Here is a 19546-nt window from a genome sequence, read left to right on the forward strand (position 1 = left end):
ATTTATTTATTTATTTATATTTATTTAGACAGACAGACAGATAGATAGATAGATAGGGAGAGAGAAGTCTTTACCAAATTGTAAACAAATAGAGAAGAATCTATCTAACTTGTCGTTCAGCCGCTACAGCACCAGACACAGCACCTGTATATGGGAGTGTATGATAAAGACTCAAAGCTATACAATCAAGCTGTACAAAACCTAGCACATAGGTGGCACTCAAATATTTGTTGAATGGGTGAATAAAACTCTGCTTAGTGATGACTAAGTGAATCAACCTGGACTTGCTGTGCATACCAAACACGAATTAGTGGTGAAAGGAAAATCAGAACACCAATATGTGTATCCAAAGTCCTAAATTAATTTTTCTGCCGATATTAGCCTGATGACTCATACTGGGAGTCAACTATCAGCTACAATTGTAAACTACTGTGAACAAGGCACATAAAGAATGAGGGTTGACTGAAAAATTGTGCTGAACACTGGAATTTGACACACCATTGTAAAATGATTATAAATCAATAAAAAATGTTTAAAAAAAAAAAGAATGAGGGCAAGATAGGAGGTAGAAAAAAGAAAACAGTAACAAAGTACGATAAGTAAGGAATAGCAACATTATCGGATTGTAGGTCATCTTCCCTAAGACTTCTAAGACGGCAAGCAAACTAAGAAAGTGAAGAAAAATCTATAGAGCTTCAGTCAAAAAAAAAAAAAAAAAAGCTAATGTGATAGGACACATCAAAAAGATGAGGAAAGCTAGCCAGTAACAGATTACACAGTAGAGACTTTTTTCCTTAAATTTATTATGCAGTATTTCAGACATATAAAAAGGCAAAAAAAAAAAGTATAAAAAATACCTGTGTATACTCCACTCAGTTAAAGAAATAAAGCATTAACAGTTAAAGCCCTCTGTATACTTCCTCAATTATAACCCCCTTCAACTCCCAGAGGTAACAGTATTCTGAATTTGGAGTTAAACATTCTTATTCATTTCTTTATATTTTTACAGTGATGTTATTTTCTAAAAAGTAGTGGATAAACTTTGTCGCAGAGAGGAATTTCATCTAAATACACTGTCTATCATAAGAGATGCAGCATGAAAGGGAAAGTAAAGGAACAATTAGTAACAACTGACCAACTCTAAGACAAAGAGATGACAATTTGGGAGATGGATAGGTGGTAACTGAAGGGGGAAAAAGTGAAAAAAAAAACGGTACTGAACAAGTAGCAAAGCAAAAAAGAAACAACAAAGAAGAGAAAAAAATCAGGGTTGATGGAGAGAAACAGTTGTCTCAGAAACTGCTATACTACTTGCCTTTGAAACAAAATAGAGTGAGAGTGAGTTCAGTTCACCCACTCAACAAATCAGCACAAACTATTATTAGGCACTCTTCTTACGTACTAGAGGTACAGCAGAAAACAAAACAATGCTCTGCCTTTAAGAAGCATTAATTCTAGTTGGGGAAAGAGGCCAACAAATGAATAACACAGACGCGGGGGTGGGGGGAAGAGGAAGAGTAGAGAGGCAGAGTGCTGCTGACAGGAAGCAGGTGCTTGCTGTTTTATGTGAAGGTGGTTAGAGGAGGCCTCTCTGATAAAGCGACATCGAGGCAGAAACCTACAGGCAGTGAGGAATGTAGAAGACAATCTCAGTTAGAGTTACAGCAAATGTAAAGGCCCTGCGGTAGGAGTGTGCATCGCATTTGAAGAATTGTAAAAAGCCTAGAGGTGGCTGGGGTCCGTAAGCAATGAGGAGAGTAGATACAGACAAGCTGGTCACAGGGGCACCCCATGTGGATCAATGCCAAAACTAAAGCGCTTATTCAAAGTGAGATACAAAATCACCGGAGAGTTTTCAGGAGAAAAGTAATATGATCTGATCTACATTTTAAGTAAGATAATCATGTAATTTATCACTCAAACAGGGACACTTTGGTGAGTGAAGGAGAGTGCAATTAATAGTTATGCCAAGAAAATAGGCATTAACAAGACCTTAATTTTAAAAGGCTTCTGTGTGGACCTGAAGGAGTTCCTCTGACCAAATCTGGAGCTGATCAAAATATACAGTGATAGTAAAAGATGACAATCTATTGAATAAAGTAAGAATCTATGAGGCTACGTTGATAAAAATAAATAAGGAAAAGCTCCTTCTTACAGGAGAAAGCCAATTAACAAATTTAGAAGGAAAGACATAATTAGAAAATCATCATTTAGCAATCATTATAATAATAACTTATTAGAGCAAGAATCACCAATGAGTGCTAAAATTGATAGGTAGAAGTTTGAAAACTAATTGGATATTTACATAGTCTCAAAGTATCTCCCCACAAGATATTTATTAATTACAAATGACAAAATAATAAATTTAAAATGGATAAAATTGGCACACACCACCTTCACTAAATGGCCAAAGTTAACACTGCCAGTAATGGAACCCATCAATAGCATTTGCATCCTAATATGATACACAGGGAAGACCTCAGCATCACTTTTTAGGCACTACAACCCAAAGTGCATAAACTGTATCTAATCATGAGGAAATGACAAGCCCAAATTGAGGGATATACTACAAAATAACTGGCCTGTACTCATTAAATTGTCAACGTCATAAAAATACAAAGACAGACTCAGGAACTGTTGTAGACTAAAGGAGACAAGAGAACATGACAACTGAGTCAACACCTGATTGTGGATATTCTTCTGCTATAAAGGACATTATTGGGATAGTTGGAAAGTGTGAATAAGTTCCACAGATTAGATAACAGTATTGTGTCAGTGTTGAGTTCCTGATTTTGATTATCATACTATGATTATGTAGGAGAATTTCTTGTTTCAAAAAAAGATACACTTTAGTACATCACATCTGCAACTTACTCCTGAACATTTAGCTCAGAAAAAAATAATTCTAGGTATGTGAAGAGAGATAAGGAGAAAGATAAAGTAAATTTAGTAAAATGCTAACATTTAAGGAATCTGGGTGAGAGGTATGCATAAATCCTTTGGACTATTTCTGCAAATCTTCCGCAAGTTCGAAATTATTTTTTACTAAAATGAACAAAATACACACACAAAGTTTTCTGTGTATAGAATAGACTGGGCGGGGGGTGGTGAATGCAGAGTTAGAAGCAGGATTGGAACAATTAAAAAGCTATTGTAGATTAAGGACAGAGGTCATGTAAGATAGCAGAGAAGGAAGCACTGGGAATTGGTCCTTTCACCAAAGCAACTATTGAGCTGGCAAGAAATACTTGAAGCAACTATTTTGAAACTCTGGAATCTAGTCCAAAACTTTCAGCATCTAAGGGAGTGCTTGATGAAGAAAGAGGCTGGTAAATTTTAATTTCAGCATTTGGCATAGCATCGATCATGCTCCAGCTCCCAGTCCCATGGCAGGCAGCACTGAGGACAATAACCCAGGATCCTGCTACAGCTTGCTGATGCGATGGTGGGTAATAGGGATCTTGTTCTCCAAAAATCAAGATTACGTGTCTTGATCACTGCTTTTGATTGCTGAGGAGCTGGTAGAGGCTGGCCACCATTTTAACCCCCATGGCTAAAGTGTTTTCCCTAGCAGAGTGAGACAAGGAAATTTAAATAAACAGAATACTCTCTTTTTTTCCTTTTCTTTTCTTATTGAATGCAGGCATTTAAGGAGATTTTTGTCAAGTCACTACAGGGTGCAGTTAACAGAAGAGACTTAATATACAGCAAGGAATATACTCTTTGCAAAATTAGTTTGGAAAAGTCACTAAACAAATAGACAACTGCAGCTTTGATCAAGTAACAACAGTAATCTCTAAGGAGGAAGTAGAATCTGATTTCCAGAGTTACCACATTACAATACTCAAAATGTCCAGTTGTCAACAAAACATTACAAAGCATACAGGCATATGGTAAAAATGCTCAACATTTTTAGAGAAATTATTAGAGAAATGCAAATCAAAACCACAATGAGGTATCACCTCACACCAGCCAGAATGGCTATCATCAAAAAGTCTACAAATAGCAATTCTCCAATGAAGACATCAAATGGCCAATAGGCACATGAAAAAATGCTCAATATTGCAAATTATCAGATAAATGCAAATAAAAACTACAATGAGATACCATCTCACACCAGTCAGAATGGCCATCATTAAAAAGTCCACAAATGATAAATGTTGGACAGGGTGTGGAGAAAAGGGAACCCTCCTACACTCATGGTGGGAAGGTAAATTGGTGCAGCCACTATGGAAAACAGTATGGAGGTCCCCTCAAGAAACTAAAACACAGAGCTACCATATGATCCATCAATTCCACTCCCGGGCATATATCCAGAAAAGACAAAAACTCTAACTCGAAAAGAAATATGTACCCTGGTGTTCACAGCAGCACTATTTACAGTAGACAAGACATGGAAACAACCCAAGCACCCATCAACAGATGACTGGTTTAAGAACATCTGATGTGTATATATACAATGGAATATTAGTTGGCCATAGAAAAGAATGGAATATTGCCATTTGCAGCAACATAGATGGACCTAGAGAATATTATACTAAGTGAAGGAAGTCAGACAGAGAAAGACAAATATTATATGATACTATTTATATGTGGTATCTAAAAAAAATACAAACAAACTTCTATACAAAGCAGAAACAAACTCAGATAGAGAAAACCAATTTATGGTTACTGAAGAGGAAAGGGGAGATAGGATAAATTAGGAGCATGGGATTAACAAATACAAACTACTATACATAAAAGAGATAAGCAACAAGGATTTAGTGTATAACACAGGAAACTATATTCAATATTTTGTAATAAACTATAATGGAAAATAATCTGGAAAAAAAAAAAAAAAAAAAGACTGAATCACTTTGCCATACACCTAAAACTAACACAATACTGTAAATCAACTATACTTCAATTAAAAATTGAAAATTACAAAGCATACAAAGACACAGGGAAGTATGGCCCAGTCACAGGAAAAAGCAAATTTACAGAAACCATCCCTAAGCAAGCCCAGATGCTAGACTTACTAGACAATAATTTAACTGTTTTTCCTATGCTCAAAGAGCTGAAGGAAAACATGGACAAATAACTAAAGGAAATAAGAACAACAATGTATGAACAAGTATGGAATACCAATAGAAAGAAAGTATTAAAAGGAATCAAACACATTCTGGACAAAAAAGTACAGTAGCTGGAATTAAAAATTCACTAGAGGGGTTCAACATCAATCTGACCAAGCTGAAAAAAGAATCAGTGAACTTGAAGACAAGACAAGTGAAATTACTCAGGCTGAGGAGCACAAAGAAAAAAAGAAGAATGAACAGAGGCTAAAGGGGCTTATGGCACACCACCAAATGTACCAACATACATATTCTCTTCCCAGAAGAAGAGGGAGAGGAAAAGGCAAAAAAAATTTTTTTTAAGAAATAACCATCAGAACAGTCCAAAGTAGTTAAAGATAAGAATCTACACATCCAAGAAGCTCAACAAACTTCAACAGGACAAATCCAGAGAGTTCTACATCAAGATACATTATATTCAAACTGTTGAAAAACAAAGACAATGAAAGAATATTCAAAGCAGCAGAAAGGAACTAACTCGTAACATATGAGGGACCCTCAATGAGATAAACAACAAATATCTCATCAGAAACCATGGAGACCAGAAGACAAGGGATGATATATTTAAAGTGCTGAAGGTAAAAACTATTAACTAAGAATTCTAAAATGCAGGCGAAATCAAGACATTCCTCAACAAAAGCTAAGGTAGTTCATCACTCCATGACCTGCCCTACAAGAAATGCTAAAGGGAATTGAAAGGGAAAGGCTGAAATGAAAGAATACTAGGTAGTAACTCAAAGTCATACAAAGAAATAAAGATCATTACAAAGGTTACATAGATAAATATATAGGGTAGTATATTGTATTTTTGGTAGGTAACTCCTTTTTGTTTCCTATATGATTAAAAGACAAATGCATAAAACAATAATTACAAATCTACAGTAATGGGCACACAATGCATAAAGATGTAATTTGTGACAAAAAATGTAATTTGTGACAATAACAACATAAAGAGGAGAAATGGAGTTGGACAGGAAGAGAATTAATATATGTTCTTTTTATTAATTGATATATAATTGACATTTATATTAGTTTCAGGTGTAAAACATAATGATTTGATATTCATATATATTACAAAATGATCACCACAGTAAGTTTAGTTTAATGTACACTCTTGAAGCTAAGTTGGCATCAATTCAAATTAGACTGCTATAAACTCAGGATATTAATTGTAATACCCACAGTAACCACTAAGAAAATAACTTTTAAAATATACAAAAAAGGAAATGAAGAGGAAATCAAAATGGTACAATAGAAAAAAGATCAAACACAAAAGAAGGCATACTGGAGGAACTGAGGAACAACAAAAAGGTATGACATACAGAAAACAAATAGCACAATGGCAGAAATAAGTCCTTCATTATCACTAATCACTCTAAGAACAAACGGACTATTAAAGACAGATTGGCAGAAAAGATGAAAGAAAAAGGCCAACCACATGCTGCTAACAAGACTCACTTTAGATACAACACATAATAGGGTAAAAACAAAAGAATGAAAGAGGATATTCCATACAAAAAGTAACCTAAAGAGAGGTGGAACAACTATACAAATATCAGACAAAACAGAACTTAATTCAAAACTTGTTACAAGAGACACAAAGAAGGACATTTTATACTGATGTAAAAGGCCAATCTATCAAGCAGGTATATTAACTACAAACATGTACACACACAAACAACAGAGCCTCCAAATATAAGAATATAAGAATCTAAAACACTAACAGAATTGAAGAGATAAAGACATTTCTACTGTTGGTGACTTCAATACCCTACTTTAAATAACTAGTGGGACATCTAGACAGAAGATCAATAAGGTACTAGAGGATATGAACAACACTATAAACCAACTAGACCTAACAAACACGTACAGAACACTCCACCGAACAACAGTAAAATATATAATTTTCTCACACAAGTACACATAAAACATTCTCTAGGATAAACCACATGTTAGGCCATAAACTTATTCTCAATAAATTTAAAAAGATCAAAATCATACAAACTATCTTCTCTGACCACAATGGAAGGAAGCTAGAGATCAATAAAGTAAGGAAAACTGGAAAACTAGTAAATGCATGGAAATTAACACACTCTTAAACAACCAATGAGCAAAAGAAGAAATCACTAGGGAAATTAAAAAATACTTTGAGACAAATGAAAATGAAATTGCAACATACCAAAACTTATGGGACACAATGAAAGCAGTACTTAAGGGGAAATTTATAGTTGCAAATGCCCACATAAAAAGGAAGAAAGACCTCAAATCAAATAATCTAACTTTATATCTTACAGGACTAGAAAAAGAGCAAACTAATGTAAAATTAGCATAAAGAAGGAATTAATAAAGATAAGCAGAGAAACATGAAATAGAGAATAAAAAATTAGTAGAGAATCAAAACCCAAAGTCAGTTCTTTAAAAAGATTAACAAAATTGAAAAACTTTTGGCTATAATGTCCAAGGGAAAAAGAGCAAAGATACAAATAAATAAAAAGTGAGAGTGGGATATAATTACCAATCTTAGAGAAATGAAAGGATTATATGAGAATACTATGAACAATTATATACACAAAAATTAGATAAGTTATATTAAACAAGTTTCTAGAGACACACAAAGTACCAAAACTGACTCAAGAAGATATTAAAAAAAAAAAAAAATTCAATGGACCTAGTAACAAGAGATGGAATCAATAATCAAAAACCTCTCAACAATGAAAAGTCTAGGACCAGATGACTTCATTGGTGAATTCTCCCAAGTATTTAAAGAATTAACAAAAATCTTACTCAAACTCTTCCAAAAAAAAAAAAAGAGAGAGAGAGACAGAGACAGAGAAGAAAAGGGATACTTCCTAACATTCTGAAGCCAGCATTATCCTGATACCAAAGCCAAAAAAAAAGATACAAAAACACTACAGACCAATATCACTTATGAATAAAGACACAAAAATCCTTAACAAAATACCAGCAAACCAAATCCAATAGTACATTAGAATTATAAACTATGACCAAGTGGGATTTATCCCAGGCATGTAAGGATGGTCCAGAAAAGGAAATCAATCAGTGTAATCCCCACATGATCATCTCAGTAGAAAAGGCACTGGACAAAATTTAACACCCTTTCACAGAAAAAAAAAAACAAAACAAAAAGCACCTCTGAGTAAAAACTTGAAGACATTATTATAAATGAAAAACAGCAGTCCTAATAGCATCCAAAAGAATAAAATATGTAGGCATAAATTTAACCAAGGATGTGAAAGACTCATACGTTGAAAACTACAAAACATTGCTTAAAGAAATTAAAGATGACCTAAATAAATGGAAAGACATCCCATGTTCATGGGTTGATAAACCCAATATTGTTAAGATGGTAATACTCCCAAAACTATTTACAGATTCACTGAAATCCCTATCAAAATTCCAGTGGCCTATTTTGCAGAAACAGAAAAGCTTATCTTCAGCTCTGTATGGAACTACAAGGGATCCTGAATAGCAAAAACAATAATAAAAAAGAAAAACAAAGTAAGAAAAACCATATTTCCCAATTTCAGAACATATTACAAAACTACAGTAATCAAAACAGTGTGGTACTGGGGGTGGGTATAGATGAGTGGTAGAGCACATGCTTAACATGCACAAGGTCCTGGGTTCAATCCCCAGTACCTCCATTAAAAAATTTTACTTTAAATAATAAATTTAAAAATGACAACAACAGTGTGGTACTGGTAAAACAGACATATCAATCAATGGAACAGAACTAAGAGTCCACAAATTAACCTTTACATCTATGGCCTCTTGATTTTCAATAAGGGTGTAAAGAACATTCATTGGGAAAAGAATGAACAAATAGTTGGGACAACTGGATATCCACGTGCAAACAAGTAAATCTGGATCCCTACGTCACAAAAATTAACTCAAAATGGATCAATGACCCAAACATAAAACCTTAAAATATAAGCTCTTAAAAGAAACCATAGGGTAAATCTTCAAAACCTTGGATTTGGCAATAGATTCTTAGAGCTGACACCAAAAGCACGAGCAACAAAAAGAATAAATTGGAGGCGCGGGTGTATAGCTCAGTGGTAGAGAGCATGCTTATCATGCATGAGGTCCTGAGTTCAATCCCCAGTATCTCCATCAAGTAAATAAATAAATAAGTAAACCTGATTACCTCCCCCCTCAAAAAATAAATACCTAAATAAAATATTTTTTATAAAAAGAATTGGACTTTATCAAAATTAAACACTTTATGAATGAAAGGACATAATCAAGAATGTGAAGACAACCTGCAGAATGGGAGAAAATATCTGCAAACCATAGCTGATAATGATCTAGCAACCAGAATATATAAAGAACTCTCACAGCTCAACAAAAAGACAACCCAATTTAAAACAGAGCAAAGGACTTGAATAGACACCTCTCCAAAGATACACAAATGGCCAACAAAGACATGAAAAGATGTTCAACATCGTGATCATTAAGGAAATGCAAAATAAAACTACAATAAGACACTACTGCACACTCACTAGGATGCCTTTAATTTAAAAAAAAAAGTGTTGGCTAGGATGTAGAGAAATATAAACCCTTGTACATTGATGGTGGGAATGTAAAGTGGTTCAGCTGCTGAGCAAAAAGCTTGGCAATTTTTGGGAAAGTTAAGCATATATTATAACCTATTAGAATGGCCAAAATCCAGAACAATGATACCTCCAAATGCTGACAAGATGTGGAGAGACAGGAACCCTCAGGCATTGCTTGGGAGCAATGACGACATCCCTTGTACTTACCCAAAGAAGATGAAAACTATCTCCACACAAAAACCTGCACACAGATGTTTTTAACAGCTTTATTCATAACTGCCAAAACTTGGAAGCAACTAAGATGCCATTAGGTGAAGGGATAAACTGTGGTGCATACAATGAGATACTATTCAGTGCTTAAGAGAAGTGAGCTATCAAGCCATCAACAGACATGGAGGAATGTTAAATGCATATAACTAAGTGAAAGAAGACAATGTGAAATGGACTACACATTGTGTGATTCCATTTATATGACATTCTGCAAAAGGCAAGACTATGGAGACAGGAAAAAGATCAAAGGTTGCAAGGGGTTGGAGCAAGAGTGGGGGAGTGAATAGGCAGAGCACAGAGGATTTCTAGGGCAGTCAAGATACACTGTATGATACTGCAAAGATGGATACATGTCATTATCTATTTGTTCAAACCTATAGGACATTCAACACCAAGAGTGAATCCTAAGGTAAACTATGGACTTGGGGAAATTATGATGTGTCAATGTAGGTTCATCAATGTAGGTACAGAGTGTGCACCATTCTGATGGGAGATGTTGATACTAGGAGAGGCTATGCATGTGTCATAGAGGCTGGAAATTTATGGGAAATTTCTATACCTTCCTCTCAATATTGCTGTGAATCTAAAACTGCTCTAAAAAAATACATTTTAAATTACAGAAAAAAAGAAGGTTAAGTATAGAATTACCAAATGGCTCAACAATTCTAATCCTAAGTATATATCCAAGGGAAATGAAAACATATGTCTAGTACAGCATGGTGACTGGAGTTAACAATACTGTATTGCATATTTTATAGTTGCTAAGAGACTAAACCTTAAAAGTTCACATCACAAGAAAAAAAGAAATTTTGTAACTACATTTGGTGATGGATATTAACTACACTTATTGTGGTGATCATTTCATAATATATACAAATATCCAATCATACTGTCCACCTAAAACTAGTAAATTATGTCAATTATACTTCAATAAAAAATGTCTACACCTGAATTTGTACACAAATGTTTATAAACATTTCCTTTATAAACATAATGCTGTTAGCATTACCCATAATAGTCAAAAGGTGGAGAAAACCAAAATGTCCATCAATAGATGAATGGATAAACAAATTGTGATATATACATACAATGGCATATTATTTAGCCATAGAAAGGAATGAATTATTAAAGTACTGATAAATGCTACAATACAGATGAACCCTGAAAACATTATGTTGAGTGAAAGAAACTGGACACAAAAGGTCACACATTGTATGATTCCACTTATGCGAGATCCAGAACAGGTAAATCCATAGACAGAACTCATATTAATGGTTACCAAGGATAGAAGGGAGCTGGGAAATGGGGAGCAACTGTTTGAAAAGTACAAGGTTTCCTTTTGGGGTGATGACAATGTTGTGGAACTAGATAGAGGTGGTGGTTGCACAACATTGTGAACATACTAAATGTCACTGAATTGTTTCCTTTAATATGTTTAATATGATGTAATATGAATTCCACCTCAACTTTAAAAAATGAAAGGGAACATTTTTAAAAACAAAACAAAAAATTAATCTCCTTTTTCATAACAGCTTTATTGAGGTACAATTCATATACCATACAATTCACCCATTTAAAGTGTACAATTTTTTACTGTAGTCAGAGTTATGTAATCATCGCCACAATTTAAAAACATTTTTATCACACTCCTGCCAAAAAAAACACCCAGTACCCATCAGCAGCCATTTCCCATTCCCTCCTCACCCACAGCTCTAGTCAACCACTAATCTACTTTCTTTCTCTATAGATTTGCCTATTCTGGATATTTCATAGAATTAGAACCATGTTATGCAGTATTTTTGTGACTGGCTTCTTCCACTCAGCACATTTTCAGGGAATTTCTTTTTTTCAAACTATAAAGTTTGTGCCATGTATTAAAATGTAAAGAAAAAAATAAGGACACTATTAAAGGACCACTTATGAAAAGAATAATAACTGAATACAATGGCAGATCAATAATCAAAAACAGAAATCCAGCTAAGGTAAATCTTTATAAAATGTAAACCAAAAGATTTATAAAAGCAAAACTATTATAAGATGCAGTAGAGATAAGCAAATTATGGTAAAACAAATACGTAAGGGAAAATATTTTACAAAAAAAAATCACTTGTCAAAGAGAATATCTTCCCTAATAAAGCTGTAGGAAAAGTGATCACAGGTCTAGTTAAAAGGACAAACAGGAAAAGCAAAGAATCATTGTCTTTGAGTATAAAAACTCCACCAGTCAGTGTTCCTCAAAATGTGGTTCCTGGACTATGTGCAACAAAATTATCTAAGAACTTATTTTTAAAAAATCAGATTTCTGGCCTGTACCCCAGATAACCACCAAAGATGAGACTATGGAAACTATTTTTTATAAGAACTTATAAGATGACTTTCATAGATACTAAATTTGAGAATTAATATCTAATTAACACAAACTAATGCAAATGATTAAATGTGTATAAGAGAGGCGGAGGGTATTGTTCAGCGGTAGAGTGTGTGCTTAGTATGCACGAGGTCCTGGGTTCAATCCCCAGTACCTCTATTAAAAAAATACTCATTAAAAAATAATAAATAAATAAAACTAATTATCTCCCCCCCCAAAAATGTGTAAGAGACAAGAGAATTATGACAACAGCAAAATGCATGAAAAGAAAACACTACGTAAAATTTTTGTACATTGTGCTCTTGGGAAAACATAAAGTGATGTTTGAAAACTCTTGTGGATTTGATGAAGGAAAAAAAATTCTAAATGTGTAAATATGCAAGGCATTCTACTAATACCTGTGAGGACCACTCAGGGTATGAATAGGAAATCACTCATAAATGTAATAAGCAATCTCTCCCATGATAGAGAGAGCACACAGTAGATGCCCAAGTGTTTGTTGATGATGTTAAACTATTTTTATAACAAGTACAGTTATAGTTCATTATCTCTATCCTAAACTCTGATAACCTAGACAAAACTAAACTTTTTGCGCTTGGTAATCATTACATGAACAACAGCATAAATCATCAAATATTGTATCAGATACTGACATAAAGCTCATGGTCAGGATATTTACTTTCAGACCAAGTTAATCTCTATTTTTATAGTAAGACTTATGTAAACAAGGACAGACAAAATTAAGAGTTAAATTTCTCAAGACTAAGAGCATTGCATGATAGAACTCAAATTTTCCTGAAAATCACTAAAGTCTGTATTCAAGGATAGCTTTTATTATTCTAACTGTAAGCAAAGATTCCTGAAGATTAAGTATTAAGTTCTAACTCATAATTTTACTTCAATGAGTAAAGTCCACTTTGGCTTAGCAGGGTTAAAGAAAGGAAGTTTACTTTTATAACTCTCAAGAGGATCTCACTATCAGAATGCAAAATTTGTCTACTTTCCCCATAAAAGGCATCTTTTCCCTATAAACTCATAAACCTAATTAAAGTGCTAAGTTCTAAAGTCTCTGACTTATTTAGATTAAGCCTTATAATGCATTTGGAAATCCAATTATTTTCCACCGAACATTAGGATGCAGATGTTTCAACATTTCCAGACATGGTTCTTGCATATCTTACAAATAAAACAAACTATACTGGGGAATAAAGTAGCTAATGAATGCAAATAAATTACATGGGAGGTTATATTGCTTTGAAAGGAGATATTTATTTATTTATTTATTACCAACATTTGGCTTGATACATGAAGGTCTAGAAGCATCTAAAAGTTCTTTTTGACACTTTTTCATTTCACAGTTTATGTTTCAAAAGTCAGAAATCCTAGAATTGTGTAAAGCCTTAAAGCAAATTAAGATACTGGTGTGTGGACTTCTTCACTAAGGTCACAAATTTCCTGCCAACAAGCAGTCAACCAATATTCATCATTAAGCCCCAACTCACTAGACGTCTCACTCACGTTCAATGTGGCCTCTTCTTCACGTAAGTCCAGTGCAACCTATCCCCTCCCACCCCGCCCACACACACACACACACAAACCGACAGTCTCCAAGTCACCCACGCTGGCACAACAGACTCTCAGCCTTTATCTGGTTGCTAATCAAGAACCGTTCTTCTTGACCCTGCCTACAATCTCTTTTTCCATTTATACTACAATACTCACTATTTAAAACAGCAAAAGAAATAAGTTCCTTTTCCTTAACCGCTGAGAGCTTCTCTAACCCTATACACCTCTCCGCCCCCACCATTCTCTATCCTGCCTTTGTTATTCATAAGGTGCAGGGGCTGGGAAAATCTCACTCACCTCATGCTATAGGCACCAGCACCCAGTTCCTGGCCGATCCCGGACAGACTAGCATCAAAGTCCTGCACCAGCCCGGATTCAATCACCTCATCGGCCAGAGGCAGCTTCAGAGCCCAGGCCATCCTGGCTCCTTCCTTGCCTCAGGAGACACCGTTTCTTGTACAAAGGCGAGCAGTGTGATTCTACCCAACGTGGGTAAGACTGCAAGACTGTAGAAAACTCCAAACCAAGGTCTCCCAAGCAGTATCCACCAGCCACCCTCAAGCCCGACCCGCACTGCCCACACAACTAAGCTCCCGCACCCTTAGATCCTCGCTCTTGTCTGCTCTGACTTCCAAAATCCCTCCCCCCAGCTCTCCGTAGCCGCGCGAGGGCCGTTTGGCTTAACTCTTCCAGACTGCCCAGAGACAACCCTGGACTCCTCGCACTCCCACGCTTTGGGCTCTCCCCTTGTGCTCCTGGTGGTCACTCGCTGCTTTCCAAACAGACCAGTAGCAGCTACCGGCTGCCTACCCCGCGCTTCCACGCCGCTTTCGCACCTTTTCCCCCCGCCCCTTTCTGCTGGAAGCCCCCTCCCTCCCAGGATCCGCTCTTTCCCCGCCAGGCCTCACTTCCGGTCAGCCCAAGATCACTTCCGGCCACCCCTTCTAAACTACACGGCTCTTAGAACCAAATCCGGGTTTGCGCTGAGCCGACTCTCAGCCCTCTGCAGCTCCCCATGGCCTCGAAACATGGATGGAGAAAGCCCAGCACGGGTTTAAAACCCAGACTCGCCAGGTTCCTCCACCGCCCGGGGCCACGGCGCCAGCCAATCATGGAGCCCTCTTCCTTCGCCGATCCGGCGAACGTGACGTTACCCTGAGGTTTACCAATGAAGAAAGGCTTCACCGGCCTCGGCAGTGATGATTGGCTAGCTTCGCCACGGCTCCCCGCCCCCGGAGATGGGCTGGGCTATCTGTAAGAGGACCCGGCGTGCGTCAGGTGGCCGGTTTAAACGGCCCTTCTTGGAGCAGCCTGTTTTCGGGCGCCTGCTAAGTATTAACTCGGCACACTGAGGCGTGGTTGGAGCCTTTGCTCTAGTCTTACTGAACCCACACCCAGCTCTGGTTGACTCTTGACTGTTACCCAAACGCTCTTAACACGCGGTTCTTTGCTCCTGGAATACCCTCTCCTTAAACTAACCTCTCGGGAGGTCAAGACTCAATTTAAGTCCTACTTCCCTTGATAGTGTTTATCTTTCGCATTTTCCCTAATGCTTTTGAATAGGAAAGCATGAGATAGGTGAAAGTGATGCGGTTTTTAAAAGGTGGTGGTCTGAAGATCGGGATTTGTGCTGGCTTCTTCACTTACTAGCTTGGTGACCAGAATAATCGTGTAATCTTACTGAGATTTAGCTTTCTCATATTTGAAAAATAGGGATAAACGTACCTGCTCTATCTTCCTCCTTTGAGGGTTAAATAATAATGTCAGTTGTTTATTTAGCATCAGCTATATACAAGGAACTTTGTTACATTATCAGCAATCCTCAAAACAATTGTAACTAGAATTACAATTCTAAAGACAAATATTAATAGCCTTAATTTTACCAATAAGGAGAGAAGGCTAAGTGCTTAAATTGGTTAAACTAGACTGCCAACTTCAGAGCCTATTACAAACCCTGACATTTTCCGCTACAGGACATTGCCTATATGTGTTTCATTTTTGCATTCCGTTATTTAATTTTTACAGTGTCTTGAAATAGCTAGCTAGCTAGCTAGATATAAATAGATAGTTCCCTTTTCCCTAGACTATGAGCTCCTAAAGAATAGAGAATGAGTATTTGTTAGGCTTGTGTTCTAAGCATCTCCTAATATGGTTCCTGCATTCAATAGGACTTTTTAAAAATGCCTATTGAATTACAAAAGAAAAGGAAAAAGGTTAACATGAAGTTGACAACACATCCCCAGTTTCAGCCAGGGTCTTATCTCTTTAAGGGTTCTGGCTTATCCATCTTCTTACCTTAGTAAGTGAGGCATCCAAGTCTCGGTTCATTCCCTAGACATTCAATATCAAGACATTCAAGTCATTTCTTTTCCCCTTGAGCCAATTTTATCTCAAAACTTGTGCATGTGGGTAAAGGAATGGGTCTTGGGCTCAGAGACCAAAAGAGAAATGTCATAATCAAAATCCTTTATAAACAAGCCTTGTATCCAGAGTATTTTTAAACACCAATTAGGTAAAACCAAGCCTTGTTTGAACAACAGCACCACTAGATGCATAATCTTGGGCAAGTAACTTTACATTTCTGGGCCTCAGCATTAATCCTTAAATTAGTGAAAATAATAGCTCCTACTAAAATTGTTGTGAGGATTGAAAGAACTACCAAGATGCCACATAAATAGTAATTATTCAGTAAATGTTAGCTCCAGTCTCCCACTAGCCCATTTCTGTTTCTCTGTTAAGACTAGGTTGGTATTATTATCCTGTTTAAAAGCATTAGCTTACCTTGTTTGCTATGCTATGCTTTTAATAGCACTTTAATATATATAGTCTCATTTAATCCTCATAAAAGTTTTTATTTTATTTTCTTAATATGAGGAAACTGAGATTCAAAAGGACAGAGTGATTAAGCAGACTACAGCCTCTTTAGAGATTATCCTGAAAATTATTCTGATTCAGCAACTCCACTCTACATATATAACCTAGAGAACTCTTGCACATACATACAAGGAGACTTGTATGAGAACGTTCATGGCAGCACTATTTATAGCAGCAAAACAGAACAAAACAAATGTCTACCAATGAGAGAAAGGATAAACTGGAGTATAATAGATTATTATACAGCAGTGAAAATGAATACAGCTACACTCAGACACGTGAATAAATCAAGCTTAGAATTATGAGGGAAATGCAGAGTGCTCATACAGTGTAACATTACCTTATAAAGCCCAAAACCAGCAAAATTGAGCAATATATCATTTATGGAAATATATGTATACATTCCTTTTAAAAGGAATGAAATGATAAATATAACCCTAAGTGGTCACATCTAAGGAATGGCAGCAGGGTGAGCTAGGGGAGGAATTCAAAAGTAGCTTTAACCATTGTAATAGTTTACTTAAGCTGAGTCGTAGGTTCATGGGTGCTTGTTTCATCATCGTGCTTCATAACTTACCAAAAAAAAAAGTTTTCTCATATATGTAACAAATATTACATAAATTAGCAGCTGAGCCAGGAACTACAGTCCTGGTCCCTGATTCACATAGCTGGGCTTTTTCTACAATGATGCTTCCCTGATGGTGGTACAGTCCTAGGAACTGACAGATACAGAGCAAATAATAGCTAATAATAATGACAGGCTCCTATTTACTGAGCCCTTCCTAGGTGCCAAGCCCTGACTAGGTGCTTTGTGTATACTATCTCATTTCATCTTCGGAGTCTAAAAACGGAAGTTACCATTTTTAGACTCATTTCATAGATAAGGAAACTGAGGCTTAGAAAAATTAATTGACTTGTCCAGGGTCACCTAGCTTGAGAGTGGTGAAGCCTGGCTGATTGACCTCCCAGTCTGGGCATCTAACCATTGTGCCACAGCATCCCTGTGGATGGTTACAACCTCAGAAAATCTGTTTTCCACCTCCTTGTCCTTTCAGGGCTGAATTTTGAAGCTTGTGGAGGGGAGAATATTGAATTTTCAGAAAATTGTTCCCATGAAGGAACATTGGATGAAGGATGTTTTTTCATCCACAGAAAAACAGCTCAAAGGGAATAGATTTAAAATAAAACATATTAATGTTTGGAAGAGATAACCAGATCCAGGAATCTCATGGAGCCCTATCCCTGGAAAATATTTAGAAAAAGACAGACATGTACTCCTTGGAAAGGTTTGAGCCTAAGTTTTCATTCTGGACCCATACCAAGATTTCATAAAGGTCCTCTGTACCATTTATTAATTCTAAAACAGGTGAAATGAAAGATGACTCCTAAGGCTTGGCCCCTCCCAACTGGAATACGGATCAGCTTTGAGATTTAGGTCCTTGAGCCCAAGGTCCCCTTAGAGGAGAAGACCTTAGACAGACTGTTTATCCCTGGATTTCTGTGACTGGGGGGAGTGGACTTTTTCCCTCCTGTCCCTTCCCCGATGTAACTAAGTGTGAAATTGGAGTGCCAGGGCTGGAAATGAATTCCAGGAGCAGCCCTGTGGGCGCTGCCTCCAAGAAAATATCACCAGGTAGTCTCCTGGAAATCCACATCTGTCAATAGACCAAAGTTCTGTCCCCATAAATTCATCCCACAACAAAAATCATGGTTCCAATTAGACATAATAAATATAACTGATTAACCAGAGCACCTGTGGTACAGAGCTCCATATTCAGGATCCTAGACCACTGGGTTCTTTGTAAAGGATTCATTCCCCTAGATGAGGTCCTGGAACTAAACACTGTTTAGATGGAACATAGTAGGACCTACCCTGGTGGGTGGAAACATGTGGAAATTCTACCAAAAAGATCAGGTTGAATAGCTACCTGTCAGGTCCTACACTATATGGGGTAAGGCTAAACACATAGGCTTCAGTGATGGCCCACCTTCGTTTAAGACTTGGTTCTGCTGCTCACAAACAAAGCAACCCTGAGTAGATTCCTCATCTTCTCTGTGGCTCAATTCCTTATCTGTAAATTGGGTATACTAATAGTTCTTACTTTATAGAATTATGGTGAGAATTAACTGAAGTAATGCATGCTAAGTGCTGTAAGAGTGCCTAGCACACCGTCAGTGATCAGTCAGGGTTAGCTATTATTACAGTTGACGAAAAGGGAGCCCTTAAAACCACCTCTTAAAACAAGTCAATTCTCTCAGAGGCTTGAGGGCTCAAGCTCCCTGGAGGATCAACACCTATCCATCTCCTAGGCTTCCCTTCACATTCATTTAAGAAAGTCAGTCACGACTGCTGAGTTCCTGACTCAATCACTCAGCATTTTCTTCCAGGTACAGGAAGGAACTGCTATCCAAGCAGACTTTTTTTTTTTTAACCCAGGACCTCGAGTATGCTAAGCATGTGCTCTATAACAGAGCTATACGCCACCCCCACCACTCTGCAAGCAGACTTTTTTGAGGGACTAAACTTCTAGCTTTAACTCTTTATATCTTCCAATGTTCCAGACAGGGAGGCTTTGAAGCCCAGTCTGGCTTCTTTGATGGACCCTGCAGTTGAGAGAAAAGGCATCTGAAGTGGAGGGTGGTCTTTTGGGACTGAATCCTTCATCTGTGGAATGTGATGCCATCTCAGGGTAGATAATGTCAGAATTTAACTGTTTTCAGACATACTTCTAGTGTCTGAAATTGTTGGTGTGGGGAAGTGAGCACACGCACGCACACCC

At 36.8% G+C, this 19546-nt stretch overlaps 1 protein-coding gene and 1 non-coding gene across 4 annotated transcripts in view; one reads left to right on the top strand and one right to left on the bottom strand.

Moving 5' to 3' along the window:
* TFCP2 (transcription factor CP2) overlaps positions 1-15032 on the bottom strand; it is a 46646-nt gene extending 31614 nt beyond the window's left edge. For 2 of the 3 annotated variants that reach the window (XM_011000981.3, XM_011000980.3), the window contains exon 1: positions 14190-15032. In XM_011000981.3, the coding sequence (XP_010999283.1) occupies positions 14190-14311 (122 nt within the window). In that variant the 5' untranslated portion in view covers positions 14312-15032. The remainder of the gene's footprint in view (positions 1-14189) is intronic. The other variant, XM_011000978.3, reaches the window with a different exon arrangement.
* TRNAD-AUC (transfer RNA aspartic acid (anticodon AUC)) lies at positions 9174-9245 on the top strand. The gene has a single exon. It is a non-coding gene; the product is annotated as a tRNA-Asp (tRNA).
* Positions 15033-19546: the final 4514 nt, after the last annotated feature.

Source organism: Camelus dromedarius, chromosome 11 (genome assembly GCF_036321535.1).
Source record: "Camelus dromedarius isolate mCamDro1 chromosome 11, mCamDro1.pat, whole genome shotgun sequence".
NCBI classification, from domain to species: domain Eukaryota; kingdom Metazoa; phylum Chordata; class Mammalia; order Artiodactyla; family Camelidae; genus Camelus; species Camelus dromedarius.